The sequence below is a fragment of the Chiroxiphia lanceolata genome, chromosome 1 (genome assembly GCF_009829145.1).
Source record: "Chiroxiphia lanceolata isolate bChiLan1 chromosome 1, bChiLan1.pri, whole genome shotgun sequence".
NCBI classification, from domain to species: domain Eukaryota; kingdom Metazoa; phylum Chordata; class Aves; order Passeriformes; family Pipridae; genus Chiroxiphia; species Chiroxiphia lanceolata.
Genome location: NC_045637.1, coordinates 48468349 through 48484559, shown reverse-complemented (window position 1 = coordinate 48484559; position 16211 = coordinate 48468349). Strand labels below are relative to the sequence as shown.

The following is a 16211-nucleotide window of genomic DNA, read 5'->3' as shown; positions in this document are numbered from 1 at the left end:
TCCTGCCCAGGAGCAGGATCAATAGTGACTGCTTCTCAGTGATGACGGGGACAAATAAAGGCAGAGCTCTGAAACAGCTGTTTCCTTTTTTTCCCCTCACCTAAAAGTTTTGGGTTGTGTTGTTTTTAAAAGCACTGTAAAAGGTTGGGCCAAAAGCCCCGCACTTACCGCGGCCTCCTCGATGCTGTTTTGGTTTAGAAAGACGAAGTGCTTTTGTTTGCCTACTTACTGCTTTGAAGTCCACTAACTTTGCTTTAAAAAGCAGAATAAGTCCTCCCAGCTAGAGGAGTGCCCTGATAAGTGGCACTGGTTAAAGTCAGAGCTAACCCTAGGACCTTCATTCCTCCTTTTTAACTCCTCTAATATTTGCACCCCTAAATATTTACATTGTGGAGCCAGCCCGTAACTCCACGCTCCTTCGGTGTGTTCCTTAGCTGCCCCCTTGCAAGCATTGACACCTTTTATGAAAGAGTTTTTACAGCTTCTCAGGTTCCTGCTTTCATTTGTTAAGGTCACTGGTACCTTTCAGATGTTGATGTTCGACACATCAACACATCCGAGCTCTGCAGCATTTGGGATTTGGGCTGTTCTAAGTGCGGGGTCTCTCGCCCCCTTGGCTGACTTTGAAATGCGATATAGCGAGCAAAAGACGGAGAAGACACTGGTTCAGAGAGGGGAAATCTGAGACTGTACCAATTTAAAAGCTTTCCGATTAAAACAGAGTGGCACCACTTAGCGCAGGGGAAATAGAAATTTGCCTGCTCTCCGGACAGGGTGTGGGTCCCGATACCCTAGTCCCACCAGCAGCCCTGTGCCGCGAATCCGCAGACTGAAACGGAGAGCCGCCGCCTTCTCCTCCTTCCCGTCTTTCCTCCTCTCCTCCCTCCCTTCTCCGGCCGCCGCGGCGCCTTTAAGGCGGGAGCGTCCCGCGTCACGCGCGAGGGGAGTGTAAACAGGAAGCGGCGGCCCGGGCGGTGGCGGGGGGGGCTCGTCCATGGCCGCCGCCATGAGCCGGGAGCCGCCGGGGCCGGCGGAGGAGGAGGCGCCGGGAGCAGCGGGAGGAGGAGGAGGAGGAGGAGGAGGAGAAGGCGGCGAGGGGAGAGCGCGGCCCGGCGGGGAGGGCGGCGGCTGTTACCTGGCGCTGTGCGCGCGGCCCGTGCACTTCGAGAAGGCGAACCCCGTCAACTGCGTCTTCTTCGACGAGGCCAACAAGCAGGTGGGGGCGGCGGGGCCTCCCCGCCCTCACACGGGCCGGGGGGCTCGGCACAGCCAGCTGCTGCTCTCCGAGGAGCGGGGTCTGGAGGCTCTCACGCCCGGGTTTGGTGTCTTCCCCTCCCCTCGGCTGCTGAGCATGAGCCTGGTTGTTCCCCTTCCCTCCGGGTGCTGGCTCGGGACTTGTCATCGTGCTACAGGCGGTAGATTTTTTTTTTTCTCCCATCAATTTGTTAGGTTGAATTTCACCTGCCTCACTCTCGCTGCCGTAAGGTCTTTCTGGAATTCTTCAGTCAGCACTTTTCCTTTTTGTTCCAAGCGTCCCAGCATGATTGTCAAACTTTGTCACCTCTCTGTTAGCTTAATGTCTCTGATTCCCCTGCCACCGTCTTTTCAATTCCTGAAATTCAATATAATCATAAAAAATGAATATTTATAGCTTTACTTGTGTCTCAGACCCGGGTGGCCATTTCTTGGCTTTTAGTACTTTTAAGCATGCTTTCCTTAATATCCCTGTGGGCTTTTGAGCGTTCAGCTCAGTATAGCTAAAAGATCCACAGTCTGTCATCAGGCTTATATAGGTGTGGATACATTCCACTGTCTAATTCCCGTAACCATTCTGCGACCTCAGCATTCACAGAGTCAAAACCTTCAAGCTTTCTTCCCCGTATAGATCTAATCACCCTTTCTGGGAAGAAATTGTTCCTAATGCCCAACCTAAGTCTCCCTGGTGCAGCTTAAGACTATGTCCTCTTGTCCTGTCACTTGCCACCTGGGAGAAGAGACTGACCCCCACCTGGCCACAGCCTCCTTTCAGGCAGTTGTAGAAAGGGATAAGGTCACCCCTGAGCCTCCTCTTCTCCAGGATAAACAGCCCTAGCTCTTTCAACCACTCCTCGACGGACTTGTGCTCCAGACCCTTCAACACTTCTCTGGACAATATTCCTAAACTGCAGGGCCCAGAACTGGACACAGCACTTGAGGTGCGGCCTCACCAGTGCAGAACAGCAGATTACTATTAAACTCTTCCTTCTAGTAGCATGTTCTGCTAGGATCAAGCTTCTGGGTCATTGAGTTGCATCTCTTCCCAATCCCCAAGCTGATTTCCTTTTTGTTTTAAACAATGCCCTGATGTCTTGGATATTTTTGCTAACACCTGATTTAGGAAAATATTAATATAAAAAAGAAAAAAAAGAGAATAGGTTATAGAGATATTTACTGTTTTAACTTTCCCGCTAGTTCGGAATATGCTACAAGACTGTAACAATACCATTGGAAACCTCTCAATTCTAAGCAAACTTGGAAGTCCAGAGGAAGGAACTGATTATTCACACTGAGGAATTGATTATCTTAGTGTGAACTGGCAGATCTGTGGAAGAACAAAAATTGTATCTAGTAAAAGAAGAATTAAAGGCATTTCTATCAGCTTATAGAAAAGGCAGCATGTTAAGGTTATGACTTTGAACAAGTTAAAAATACGCTCACAAATTTTTTTATAGGTTTTTGCTGTTCGATCTGGTGGAGCTACAGGAGTTGTTGTTAAAGGTTTAGAGGATAGAAATCCCATCTCCTTCAGGTAAGGCACCTTTGTCTGGGGATGAAATTATGCGATCTTTAAATTAGGTGCTTATTCCTGATTTGCTGTAATTCAGGCATAAAACTTATCCTGTGCAGGGCCAGGAGTTGGACTCGATGATCCTTGTGGGTCCCTTCCAACCTAGCATATTCTGTGATTCTGTGATAATCTTGCAATTAAGATGGTATGCTTTGCCCTTACGTATTTATAGTCTTCTGGGGGGAAAAAAAAGTTATTAGGCTGTGTCTTCTTTTTTTTTTAAACAATAGTGTTTTATTAAAATGTGCTATAACATGCAAGAGAATATGGGTATTCAGACTTGTGATTCCTACAGTAGCAATGACTTCTCTAAGGATACAGTTAGCAAGTTAAACAGAATGAAGCAAACTTAAATGTGTAATTAATGAATTTTACGCCTATGATTCAAGCACAATGTACAAATCTACATGTGGGTTTCTTGCGTTCTGTTCCTTGTTTAACCTAACTTGGCTTCTTTTCTGCCTTCTGTTTCTTGTGGAAACATTTTCTGCAGCATTTGACAACAATACTTTCAACTAAATGACTTTGTCTTTAGAAAACTATTTTATATATGCCACTGTCAAGAGTGATAGCTCTTTGAGCTCTGCTGTCCATGCCTAAGGAAGTGTTCTTTCACTCGAAGGTTGCTTCAGTGTAGATGTGGGTGAAACAATTCGTAGTTGAGGTGTGTTTGCTGTCATCGGTTAGGTGTTGCATAGGGCCTTCCTGAAAGTTGCTAATTTTGTTTGACTACCCTCATCACAAATCCTGAGGGAGCTGAAAATACTAAGAGAACTTCAGGAGATTCCACAATTTTCCTGCTTGACTATCTCACTCTCCCTTTTTGTGGACTTAATAACATATACTGGAAGTAGAACTGCCTTATTTGTGCCAACTGAACTGATGCTTGTTTGGTAAGAATACATTTTTAATTTTGTTTAATGGTGTGAAAACAGCCTCACTCTCCCTTTAATATAAGAGGTTGTTCCAGATGATGTGTCCTAAAGAGGAAGCAAGTAGGCTTGTGTTAATTAGATGTAGTCCTGGAAGTAAAGGAGCTGATTGCAGGATGTTGGTGGATGCCACAGTACTCCAGACTCACTGAGACAGGACCAATAATGCAGGTTTGAGTAGTCCCACAAGTCTTCCAATTCCACACCACAGGCCAACAGAGCTGAACATTTGTAGTGACCTTAGGTGCTAATTTGTGCAACCTCTTCTGTGATTCTGTAAAAAATGTGTTCTTTTGAAGGGTGAGCTGACATCATTTTTCAGTCTGGGTTTTGAATCCATTACTGCCAGGCAACAGTAATAATCTGTATTCAAAATCATTTGCATTACACTTTTTTCCTCTCTCCTCGGTTTTTTGAGGGTACATTATAGAGTTCTGTAATAAATTGTTTTAGAAGATAATTTCATAACTTCTGTTTCTTTCTGTATAGAATGGAAGATAAAGGAGAAGTGAAGTGCATCAAATTTTCCTTGGGGAACAAGATTCTGGCTGTGCAGAGAACTTTGAAGAGTGTGGTAAGAAACCTACACCCTGCAGATAGGGTATTGGAGCTGGAAATCTTCTCCTTACAGTACCAGAGTAGAAGTATCTGAGACAAATGTTCAAGAGGTCTGGTGGCTAACAAGAGCTGTAGTGAAAAATTCCTCTATCATCCTGAGAGGCTGGACAAGGCAGCATTACTGTCTTGCTAATATCATCATTTAAGTAAAAGTATAAGGGGGAGCCAACTTCTGTAAAGAATTCTCTGGCAGGGGTGAAGTGGAATATAGTGAGTCAAGTTTTTCTTTGATATATGCCATCCAAAACAATTTGATAAGCTAGTATCTATTCTTTTGTATCTATGTATGTAGCCAGTCTGTCTTCATAACTTCTAATACACTTAATGGGTGTTTTTGCAGGATTTTTTGAATTTTATTCCAGATAGCCCTCAGTTAGAATATACACAGGAATGCAAGGTAAGTTAAATGTCCCAAGCTTATATGCTTAAGTGAAACTTTAATGTTCGTTACACTGGTGGCCTCTACCCTACAACAGAACTAATTGAGATACCTTTCAAAACACTAATGTGGAGTAAATGAGATATGCAGTCACCACTATTTATCTAAATTAAGGTGAACAAACAGGTATTGACGATCTCATAAAAAACTTCCTGGTCCTGTGAATGTAATTCTTTCCTAGCAAGGAGTGGAAATGTTGTGGAGGCCACAAATGTCCAGGTTTGGGAAGGAGAAGAGACAAAGTGGTGATGATACAGAAACAGTGGACAGTAATGATATTAATGCCAGATGTGTTATTGTGGATGTTTTACCCTAGTTTCGCTAATCAGTAATAGTAAGCTATTACTAGTTTGGATATTATTTTTGGTATTTTTAAATAATTCTTCCGATTTTTTGATTATTATTTTACCAGAAACAAGTACTGTTGTCATTGTTTGGTACTTTCCAACTTTAAAGTAAGACAAATTACATTTTGGAGTAATAGAATGATAAAGTAGATTTGCAAAATGCCTTTATTTCTGTAGCTTTTAAAGCTGAAGCACTGTCTGCTTCATTATTTAGGATTATGTGTTGGAGTAAACCATTCTAGCAAAGCTTTTATGGTAGTGAAACTTCTGAGTGTAGTAGTAGAAGTAGACTTCTGAGTGAAGTCATTGCAAATTTTTCCACTTTGTTCTTTATTTTTCTCAACATGAGGAAACCGCTTTTTGTGTCAGGAATTGGTTGAATTGACAGTACACTTTGAAGCAGAAGAACCTAGTTTCATCTAGGTTGAAAATAAAATTTCATTTTATAATAAACCTGTAAATCTCACATGCTGCCAAAAATCCAGGTCATACAGTCATACAGTGTTCATATGTAGTTTTGGAAGTCTTTATAACAGCGACTGATACGTGCTGGGTATCTGGCTGGCTAAAAGTATTAACTTCAGAGATTGGATACCTAAATTGCCTTTGGTCTCATGTTCTTCATTTAGTAATATTAGCTTATCTGAATAGTTAATTTTTCCAAGTAAAAGAGTATTTGTTTGCTTGTTTGTTAAAAGACAAAGAATGCCAATATTCTAGGATTCTGCTGGACGAGTTCTACAGAAATTGTCTTCATCACAGATCAAGGAATTGAATTCTACCAGGTAACACAAATAACTCCCATAGGACATGTTTAGAGATTTGAAAATGTAAATTTGTGACAGTATATTTGAATTTCTTTCTTCTGTCTCTCCAGCTGAGAAAGTGCACTACAAAAAAAGACAAATTCTGCCATTTGGTTTGCAGACTGCAATTATTTTTTTTTTTGAGAGAAATACTTTTTTGGAGCAGAGCAAATTTGTCATTAACAGGTTTAAAGACCCTGTATAAAGGAGTACTCAACTAAGCCTTGAGAACTCTAAATTAAGAGCTGCTATTGGCTTGTATGGAAATGAGTATTTAAATCTAATGGGAAATACCACTTCATGCAAAATTAATTAGTGTTAGGGAGGATGTGTGCATGCTTAAAATGCAGCAAAGAGCGAATAATTGACTAGCTAGTATACACTTCTGCAAATTGGAAGCTTTTTCCTATATTGATCTCATTGAGTTCCTCTGTGTAACATGTAATTACCTTTGCATATATTTTTAAAGAAGTCCAATGAATAAATAACCCTTTCTGACAGTCACAATGAGGGATATGTAAAAACTTCCTGAAAAAAAGTTGTACGCTTCTCAATAGTTTCAGTCCTGGAGCTAAGACACGATGTTTCATGTAATTACTGTTACTAATAACTGAAAAAGCAGCATTATTTCCTGCTGATTGAGAGGGAAAATACATATTTAGCACCTAAAAGGATTATGAATGTCAACCCTGGAGGTAACAGGACCAAATCAAAAAAGTATGTTTTTCAAGAGAAGATATTGAAGCCCTTAAAATGAACAGCATAGATTTATATACTGTTAAAATATAAAAGATTAGGGAAACTGGGGAGTGAACGCAGCAAAGACATTGGAAAAAGAACTTTTTAATGAAATTTCACTAGTTGTGTCAAGCTAGCTGTTTACTCTGTTATGGACAGAACCTATACCCCTGTCTGGATGAGTGGGAAGACACAGCACCTTTGACTGCATTAGGGTTTGAGGAGGATTTGATGTGCATTTCCTTAGCTGCAGTAAATTGGGGCCAATGCTGTAATTGTCAGGTTTCTGATTTTTAACTCTAGCCCTGTAAATGTCCTTACACTTAACTGTTTCTCACTTACTATCCCATGTTACTATGTAGTGCCATTTATGCTGTTGGAATATTGCTGGTAATATAATGCTGATATCCTGTGTTTCCAGGTATTACCAGAGAAACGAAGTTTAAAACTTCTGAAGAATCAGAGTATTAATGTCAACTGGTACATGTATTGTCCAGAGAGCTCTGTTATCCTTCTTTCCACCACTGTCCTTGGCAATGTCCTGCAGCCATTCTATTTCAAGGTAAAGGGATGTGTTCCAAACTTTTCGTTTAGTGTGCTTCCTTTTCTTAGGCTGCTTCTTCACTCAAGTATTCTGTTGCTTTTCCTGGATTTATTTCAAGAGATGCACATGTTCACATCCTTGTATGACAATAAGCAAATCTATAAGGTAGTTCATTAGGTGATGTCTTAAAATTAAGTAATTTGCTGGTTTTTACATCCTCTTTGGAAAGAGGTGTGTCCAGCCAAGGTTGGACAGTTGATCTTCCGAAAGGAAAGAAAAAATTGGTGACTAAATATTTTACAACTTAAATGCCTTTCAAGTGATCCTTTTTTTTTTTTCACTTAAATAGGCATTTATGATTTACTTTTAATAGGGACATTTGCACTCTGTAGTATGATAAAGAAAAAATAAGGGCCTTTCACTTGTGTTTGTAATTACAACCTTCTAAATGTGAGTGGATGAAAAACAGAAAAAGAAGAAAGAAACAACAGTTGTCCCAAGCACAAGAGGGCTTTGTTTGCAGTATTTATTCCTCTTGGTGTTCTTCCCTGTAAACAACACTTGCAGTTTCTGGGAAAATATTTTTCTTTTTGTCTTGGAAAAAGTGTAGTGTAAACTAGCATCTGTTTTAAGTTAACCATGGAGTTAGATGATTTTAAAAACGAGGAAAAGAACTACAGCATTTTGCTTGCTCGTGTCAAGGGATTAGGAAGATTTCTGTTGCAGTCTAAGGGAAGAGATTAAAAAAGCAGCTTATTCAAGTGAGTTTCCTGCCTTGGGTTAATCTTGTGTAGGGTCTGTACTGCATCTTGAAATGATGTTCTTTTAGGTGGCTGAGTAGCCAGCCACTCACTAGCCTCTCACAGTTTTCTTTCTATTGACTTAGGTCACGCTTCCCCCTCTTTAACATTTTGTGTGAGGTTGCAGCTTGAAGCTAAATAATTTTTATTATGTGTTCAGGAGGTAATATTTAAAGATATCCTGGGAAAAGTACTGTACTAAAATAGTATTTGCAAATAGAGCTCTAGCAAAGGAAATACTTCCGTAGTGTTCATACCTCACACTCAAGAATGAGTTAATGAGAGTAGGAAGTGAATTTCAGTAGAAGCTTTGGAAATTCTTAAAACTTGCTTAAATATAAATTCCATAGAAAAGAGGAAGAGGAGAGAGGAAACCTTGGGCAGAAGCCAGGATATGCTTTAAGTATAAGGCAGATTCTGGAGTTAGAAGGAACAAAAGGAGAATGTGGCTAATAGGACGTACTGATATTTTCCCCAGTAAGCAGGTATTTAAGAGTTGGAGCATGTACTTTGCTGGAAGAGAGAAGGGAACTTGAGAACTGCCAGGCCAATTTTACATGGGATTTGCATACAAATTTATCTTGACATAATTAAAATAGAAATATTCTTCTAGCTGAAGTGGATTTTATAAAATCAAGACTTTGATTTTATAAAAGTAAAGTTACGATAGCAGAAGAATGTGTTTAGAATCACACACTGGGGGTTGTTTTAGGAAAGCAAGCATAACCCCCTTTCTTTTCGGCTATGACCATCCTTCTCCTCGTGGGGGCGCTGTCGATACGCATTTGAGGAAAGGCGGCTCGGGATCTTTCTGGTTCAGGTCTTGACAGCTTTTGTTTTGCTGTTTAACAGAGTGGAACCATGTCAAAACTATCAAAATTTGAAATCGAGTTACCTGCAGCACCCAAGTCGTCCAAGCTCAGCCTTTCTGAAAGAGATATTGCTATGGCCACAATGTACGTATCTAACTCATCAGGTCTTTCTTGGGAAAGTGTGACAGTTTGGGGATGCTGAGAGAACTTTTTCTTGCACTTTTTCTTGTTTTAGCAGTGTCGTTGCCTTAAAGTGCTTCAGTTATGGCCTTGAACAAAACATCTAAACAACCCTCTTGGGGGAAGGTGGGGAGGGGAGGCAAACTGAGAAGTATTACATGAAATTGTTCTTGATTAGTACGGAAGTTTTGAGAATGTTTCATTTATTAATTGATATTTTGATAGAGGAGTTGTTCAGAGATGCCTAACTTGCATGAGTGTAGGCCATGCATTGTGATATATCAAGTACTGTTTTAGTCTTTCACTTTTAATTAAATGATTACTTGACTTAGGTAATCTCATTTCTTCTTTTAGGATAAAATGTGTGTCTCTGGTAGAGCTCTTAACTGAAAATAATGCTTTAATTCTGTTGTCTTGTTAGATACGGGCAGCTTTATGTTCTGTATTTGAGGCATCACTCGAGGACTTCCAACAGTACAGGAGCAGAAGTAGTTCTCTATCACTTACCCAGGTAAGAGCAGAATGAAAAATATTAGTGGCAATTCTTGTGAGAGTGTCATGGTTTAACCCCATCTGGCAACTAAGTACTACACAGCTGCTCACTCACTCTCTGCCCAAATCCCTGCTGGGAGGGGGAGGAGAATCACAAAAAGGTAAAAGCTCGTAAGTTACAAACAGTTTAGTAAGTGAAATAAAAACTAGTAGTAACGAAAAGGGGCGGGGAGGGGAAAAAAACCCATGAAAAACAAGTGACACACAATACAATTGCTCACCACCCAGCCTGCACATCATCCTGGCCAACTCCCTCCAGCTTATATACTGAGCATGATGTCTTGTGTTATGGAATATCCCTTTGGCCAGTTCAGGTCCACTGTCATGGCTGTGCTCCCTCCCAGCTTCTTGCACACCTGCGTGCAGGCAGAGCATGGGAAACTGAAAAGTCCTTGATTAAGGGTAAGCACTGCTTAGCAACAGCTAAAACGTCAATGTGTTATCAATGTTATTCTCATACTAAATCCAAAATACAGCACTGTACCAGCTACTAGGAAGAAAATAAACTCAGTTCCAGCAAAACCAGGACAAAGAGACATCTGCTTTTATAGTCTAAACAGGCTTACTGACCGGTTCTCATCTTTGTTTGTTTCCATAGAGAGGGCTCCTGTAAGAAGACGCATATTTTAAAGCTGAACAGAACTGGGAAGTTTGCACTGAATGTGGTGGATAACCTGGTGGTAGTACATCATCAGGATACTGAGGTCTGAGTTATTTATGTTACATCATGCTGTAACTTTTAGAAGTTATGGGCAGATATTAGTAACACTCAAGAAAATATTTTTCTATGTTGCCTTTGCCAAAAGCCAGAGTATTTGTAGGATCAAAACCATAACAGTATAAGAGATTCAAATTTATTCTTTTACCTTGTTGAGCTATCATTTAATAAGGGCTGTTGCTAATGCCTGCTTTTTCATACACTCTGGTTTTGCTTCTTGTTAAATTTCCTATGATATTCTGCTGCTGCACTGTGTAGGCTTTTAAAGCATTATGCAAAGAGGTGGAGTTAATTGGATACTAAGTTATTAACCCTGGGACACTTCTCATATCACAAACATTTGAATTATACATTTCTTATTTCATAACATAAACTTATGCTCGTTTAGTTTGAAGGCCTGGATCTGTAAAAATCTGAATGAACACAAACCTTCCTATGCATATGGTAGCATAGGTAAAACTTGCTTGTCTGTAGTCTCAGTAGGAAGGCCTGGTCAGTGGTAAAGCTAAAGTGGTACTTTGCTCATAACTTGTGGAAAGGCTTTGGCTTCTTGTATTATGTTCTTCTTTGAGAGCTGGGGCATGTTACTTCCTTAGGATGATTAGTTGATACTTGAGTTACATTTCATGTTAATTCGACACATTAGCATTTAACTCAGAGCACTTATTCTTGAGCATTTTAGTCAAGCTACAAACGTGACTACAGAAACCCAGAAGACATATTCAGCTTGACTTTGGGAGACACCAGTAATTGAAGTCACTTTTCACTGGAACTGAAAGCAAAGCTGTTTTCTAGGGTAGCTGTACTGGGTAGAAGTGTTAATGACCTGAGTTGAGCAAGACTGAATGGTAGAAGTATGAGGATATCACAGGAAGTTGCAGAATTTTCCTTGCAGTTTCTAGCAGTGAATTTGATGTGAATATCGAAGTCATGTCATATGCAAAACAGGTTGAGAGAGACTTTTTAGCAGAGCCTGTAGGGACAGGTCTCAAGGGGCAGTGGTTTTAAATGGAAGGAGGGTAGATTTAGATTGGATACAAGGAAGCAATTCTTTACAGTAAGGTGGTGAGACCCTGTAACAGGATGCCCTGTCCCTGGAAGTGTTCAAGGTCAGAAGGAATGGAGGTTTGAGGAGCCTGATAAGTGAAGCATTCCCTACCCACAGTACATGCCTTCCAGCCATTCAGTGGTTCTAACAGAGAATACAAGACGGAAATGTGAAAAGCAGCCTGAATACATGTAAATGGGTGGTAATTCACATTTGTGAATACTGATTTCCTCTTTTTAATTGCAGACTTCAGTTATATTTGACATCAAACTAAGAGGAGAATTTGATGGATCCGCTACCATCCATCAATTTGTACTTCCACCTCGATCAATACAACCCTATCAAATACCTGTAGCAGGTAAAACCACTATATAATGAATATCCTAACACTTACCAAGAATATTTAAAGCAGCTCACACAAGTGCTTCAATTTTTAGGATGCTGGTTACTAACATTTCAATTACATGTATTTGAGAGGGTGAGGGAGGAAGGAGGTAAGGAGTAATCGAGCATAAATTTGTGTTCCAAATGTGTGCCTAAAGAGTTGCTGTTTGAGGTGCATACTTCCCATACGACTTTGCTTTTACACTTGAAAATTGTTGGTTTGGGGTTTGTTTTGGCCACAGCTATAAAAACTTGAGTGTGCTCAAAAGCACTTTATGCTTTTCTGGCTTAAGTCACAACTGTGGGACTTAGGAAGCTAAAAAGGCTGAAAGACAATCCAGGGTCAGTATGAAGTTTGAGACCGGTTTAGAAGTAACACCATGATCAATGTTATGCCTTAAACACTTAGATGATTCCTCTTGGATTAGCTTTTTCTTCTCCTGTCCTAGAAGTGTAGCAGGTAATTACCCTCAAGCTGGAAGTAGCTAGAAGTAGTCTGAGCAAAGTTTCACTAGCAGGTGGTAAAGCAGCAAGGTTCTCTTTGTAGAAGAGATAGATGCTTCTATACAAAAAAGATTGCACATTAAAAGCTCTTTCACATGTTAGCAAGCATGACTGATAAATCTGCAGGTGTAGATTTGTATTAAACAAAAGGTCAGAATGCAAATCACCCTTCCTTTCAAAGAAACTGAAGTGATTACATATAAACACAGCCAGTGGAGTCAGTGTATTTAGAATTATAGTACTAGAGCTGGAATAGTTCTGCAGGTGTTATTTCCCTCAGCTAAAAACCAAACAGTCGTGTTTTGAAGAATGTGTTTGCCTTCTCAGTGTCAGATTTTCCTTATGGAACATCTGGCTACACAAATGGATCTTTTTGGCTGCGTGCGGCAATGTTACAATCCATACTTGCCTTTTCAGTATAAAATTGTAGTTAGGACAGCTTCCAGCTCTTTTATTTTTTTTCCTGCAGGTCCAGCTTCTGTGACAAGTCAGGCTCCTGTTCCATGTAAACTCTGTATCCTTTAAATCCTCTCCAAATGTAAGAACCTCAAGCACAGAAGAAGCTAGCATTTGTTACCTTGACCCCTTAAGTGCAGCTTTAGCTGATTATGCATATGTACTTCAAAAAAATGTCTTTCGTAACACTCGCAGTGCTTTCATAGAGTTGTAAATATTGAAATCTAGTATAATACCACCTTTCTTGGTCATTTGAGACACATGTATGAAATTACTGAATAGGTACACCATAGAATTGAAGATATAATTCCAAGAACATGGTTCAAAAACTTCACAAGTGACAGTAAATGAAAGTATGTTAATGGGATCTGCTTCTGTACAGTAATGTGGATTCAGTAGCAACAGTTGAGAATCAACGTTAATATGAATGTTAAAACTTTAACATTTAGATTCTTCTTCTTGGATTGTCTTTCAACCTGATATTATCATCAGTGCAAGTGAAGGTAAGTGGTAAGCTCTTGGACTTTACAATATTCAGTGTCAGGATGGCACTAGTTTATACCTTCAGTGCACAAAGCAGCTTAAAAAATAAGGGACTTATTAGGTACATCTGCTAAATTGATGGCTTTTTGTAGTGATAACTGAGGATGACACTGTATCTTTACTACAGCTTTTCAAGGGTAATGCTGCTCTAAAACATAGGCAAATAAGTGATAATCTTGATGTGTTTTTGTTTAAAGGTGGAAAAGGCTATACTGTATAAGGCAATTCACTTTGTTTTACTCTCTCAAATCAAGGTTACCTCTGGAGTCTTCAAGTGAAACTTGAACCTGTAGTTAACCTCTTGCTAGATAAAGGAAAACTAATGGATTTCCTTCTCCAAAGAAAAGAATGCAAAATGGTTATCCTATCTGTATGCTCTCAGAGTAAGTTCAAATGCATTATCTGTATCTTCAAAGTACCACAGTGCTTATTCATAAATACTCACCCAAGATAGCTGGGCTGTTCTTAGATCTAAGATCACCTCTGAAGCCAGCTTGGTCCTGTTGGGTGTCATTTGCCTAGATTACCCTCAGTCACCATTCTAAAGGAATTTAACAGCATTAAAGAATTCAACTCCCCATCCCCCTAGTAACTTTAAATTTTAAACTTTGAAGAAATGCTTTCAATCATGTCAGATGTATTTGAATTAAAGGAGAGATCACCTTTTGAAAAAGGCAACATTACAGTCCCTGGTTTTTTCCCCTCATAGTTCTTTTTCTTTTCAGTGCTCAGTGAGCCAGAAAGGGGATCACTGTCTGTGATTGCAACTGTTTTTGACAAACTGAATCATGAATATAAGAAGTACTTGGAAGCTGAGCAAAGCTATACTATGGTAAGCCATGTTAGCTACAGCAGCTTACAGAGATGGGATGATGCTGTTTCCATTTCAGGTGGCATCATGGTGAAGTCATGCTCTTTTCTACTTAGGAAATTTGGGCCTACCCCAAGCTCCTTGCTGCCTCAGGCTCCCAGTAGAAGTCTGCTGTGCAAGGTGCACTAAGACCTCCACTTAGCACTTGGGTGGCAGGTGCTGCACAGCTCATTTTCAGAGTGATGACTAACATACTCCAGCACTTGAAAGCAGGAAGAAGGTAGAAGCTCAAAAAGCAACTTTGAATCAATAACTGATACCTTAGTTTCCAAACCACTGATCTCACTGCACACTGTATCACTGCATAAAATATTCAGCCCTGATGCATCTCATAATTCCTATTACAATACCAAGTTCAAGCACTCAAGAGTACAGCCACATACTCAAAAACCTTCTAAATCTGAGTATTACATCAGTGTAGTAGGTTTGATTCATCTCCTGGCTTTTAGGTGTACAATAGCAGCTGTATTTATATAACTTTAAAAAGCAGCTTTAAATCTAATAGGAAAGCCCCACCGAACAAGATGCATCTAGTATAACATGAACTTACTCCTTAATATGTTCATAGTTATGTTCAGAGTAGAAAACTGTCTGTACAGCTGAGTCTGACTAGAACTGTACTACAACAGTAGTTTTCTTTTTAAAAACTTTTTTCTTCTAGGTGGTAGAAACAGGCCTGAGTAGAAGTAATCCACTCCTGAAACGTCCTGTCCGCACTCAAGCAGTTATTGACCAGTCTGACATGTACACACATGTTTTGTCTGTATTTACAGAGAAGAAGGTAAGTCAATTTTAAAGGCTAATTAAATTAAGTAATTTGAAGAGCTAATTTGGCAGCAGGCTCAGAGCAGCCAATTAAGCTGACTGCTTGAGACAGGCTGCAGAAGGCTTTGTCAGGATTAGGGTATTCTGATGCTCATTCTTACAGGGTTGTCATAAATAGAGAAGCTATGCAAGTTCCACCTAACACTTTCTTCCTTGTCCAGGAAGCACCTCATAAGTTCACTATTGCAGTCTTGATGGAATACATTCGCTCTCTCAACCAGTTCCAGATTGCAGTTCAGGTAAATCACTTACATGCCAAGTATATTGCCCCACTCCATGAAGTGGAGTTTTAGTTCAGTCTCAGTCACGTGTCTCAGTCCTATACAATACTGCCTTTTTGGTTGTAAAAACTGGTATAGAGACATACCTTTGATGGTCTTCTTCCTGCATTCACAGCACTACTTGTATGAGCTGGTCATCAAAACCCTTGTTCAACACAACTTGTTCTACATGCTCCATCAGTTTCTGCAGTACCATGTGCTCAGTGACTCAAAGCCTTTGGTATGTGAGACAAGCAGCTTCAATAAACTGGTGATGGAGGTTGGAAGTCCTTGTAATTTTAAGATTATTTCTGCTTTTGCTCTAGGCTTGTCTCTTACTGTCACTGGAAAGCATTTACCCTCCTGCACATCAGCTCTCCCTGGACATGTTAAAAGTAAGCATTTCTGGCTATCATAACTTCATGTCACATGTGGGTTAGACTGGTCAAACAGCTTACCTGACTAAGCTTGAAGTGACTAGCTAGCATCTCAGTCATTTGCATTCATTAGAAGCATAATCTTACAGCTGTGATTGATTTCACAGAGACTTTCCACAGCAAATGATGAAATAGTGGAAGTTCTGTTGTCCAAACACCAAGTTTTGGCTGCCTTGAGATTCATCAGGGGTATTGGAGGACATGACAGCATATCAGCCCGCAAATTCCTCGATGCAGCAAAGCAAGCAGAAGATGACATGCTTTTCTATACCATATTTCGATTCTTTGAGCAAAGAAATCAGCGGCTACGAGGAAATCCTAGTTTCACACCAGGTAAGCAATAAGCAGTTTGACCAAGATACTTGGTTGTTCAAACAGAATTAAGATTTGTTTTGCTACCAATCCAGTTGAGTCTGTATTAGAAGATGAGACTCCTGGTACATTTTAGTCTATATTTAGGCTTACCTTTAAGCATCATTCCGAATTAACTTGTATTACTCCTTTATAAAGACTAGGAGTAAAGAGACTGAGCCAAGCAGAAACCTGCAGATTAACTACCCTGTTTGACTT

General features: G+C 40.0%; 1 protein-coding gene across 1 annotated transcript in view; it reads left to right on the top strand.

Annotated features, from left to right (window-relative positions):
* The first annotated feature begins 985 nt into the window (after positions 1 to 985).
* Positions 986 to 16211, top strand: part of RMC1 (regulator of MON1-CCZ1) — a 15951-nt gene continuing 725 nt past the window's right edge. The window contains exons 1-19 of the mRNA XM_032684761.1: positions 986 to 1216; positions 2712 to 2788; positions 4249 to 4333; positions 4718 to 4774; positions 5862 to 5948; positions 7129 to 7269; positions 8904 to 9007; positions 9465 to 9554; positions 10194 to 10299; positions 11608 to 11719; positions 12719 to 12763; positions 13155 to 13208; positions 13503 to 13631; positions 13974 to 14080; positions 14781 to 14900; positions 15106 to 15183; positions 15341 to 15445; positions 15531 to 15599; positions 15749 to 15974. Of these exons, the coding sequence (XP_032540652.1) occupies positions 995 to 1216; positions 2712 to 2788; positions 4249 to 4333; positions 4718 to 4774; positions 5862 to 5948; positions 7129 to 7269; positions 8904 to 9007; positions 9465 to 9554; positions 10194 to 10299; positions 11608 to 11719; positions 12719 to 12763; positions 13155 to 13208; positions 13503 to 13631; positions 13974 to 14080; positions 14781 to 14900; positions 15106 to 15183; positions 15341 to 15445; positions 15531 to 15599; positions 15749 to 15974 (2014 nt within the window). The 5' untranslated portion in view covers positions 986 to 994. The remainder of the gene's footprint in view (positions 1217 to 2711; positions 2789 to 4248; positions 4334 to 4717; positions 4775 to 5861; positions 5949 to 7128; positions 7270 to 8903; positions 9008 to 9464; positions 9555 to 10193; positions 10300 to 11607; positions 11720 to 12718; positions 12764 to 13154; positions 13209 to 13502; positions 13632 to 13973; positions 14081 to 14780; positions 14901 to 15105; positions 15184 to 15340; positions 15446 to 15530; positions 15600 to 15748; positions 15975 to 16211) is intronic.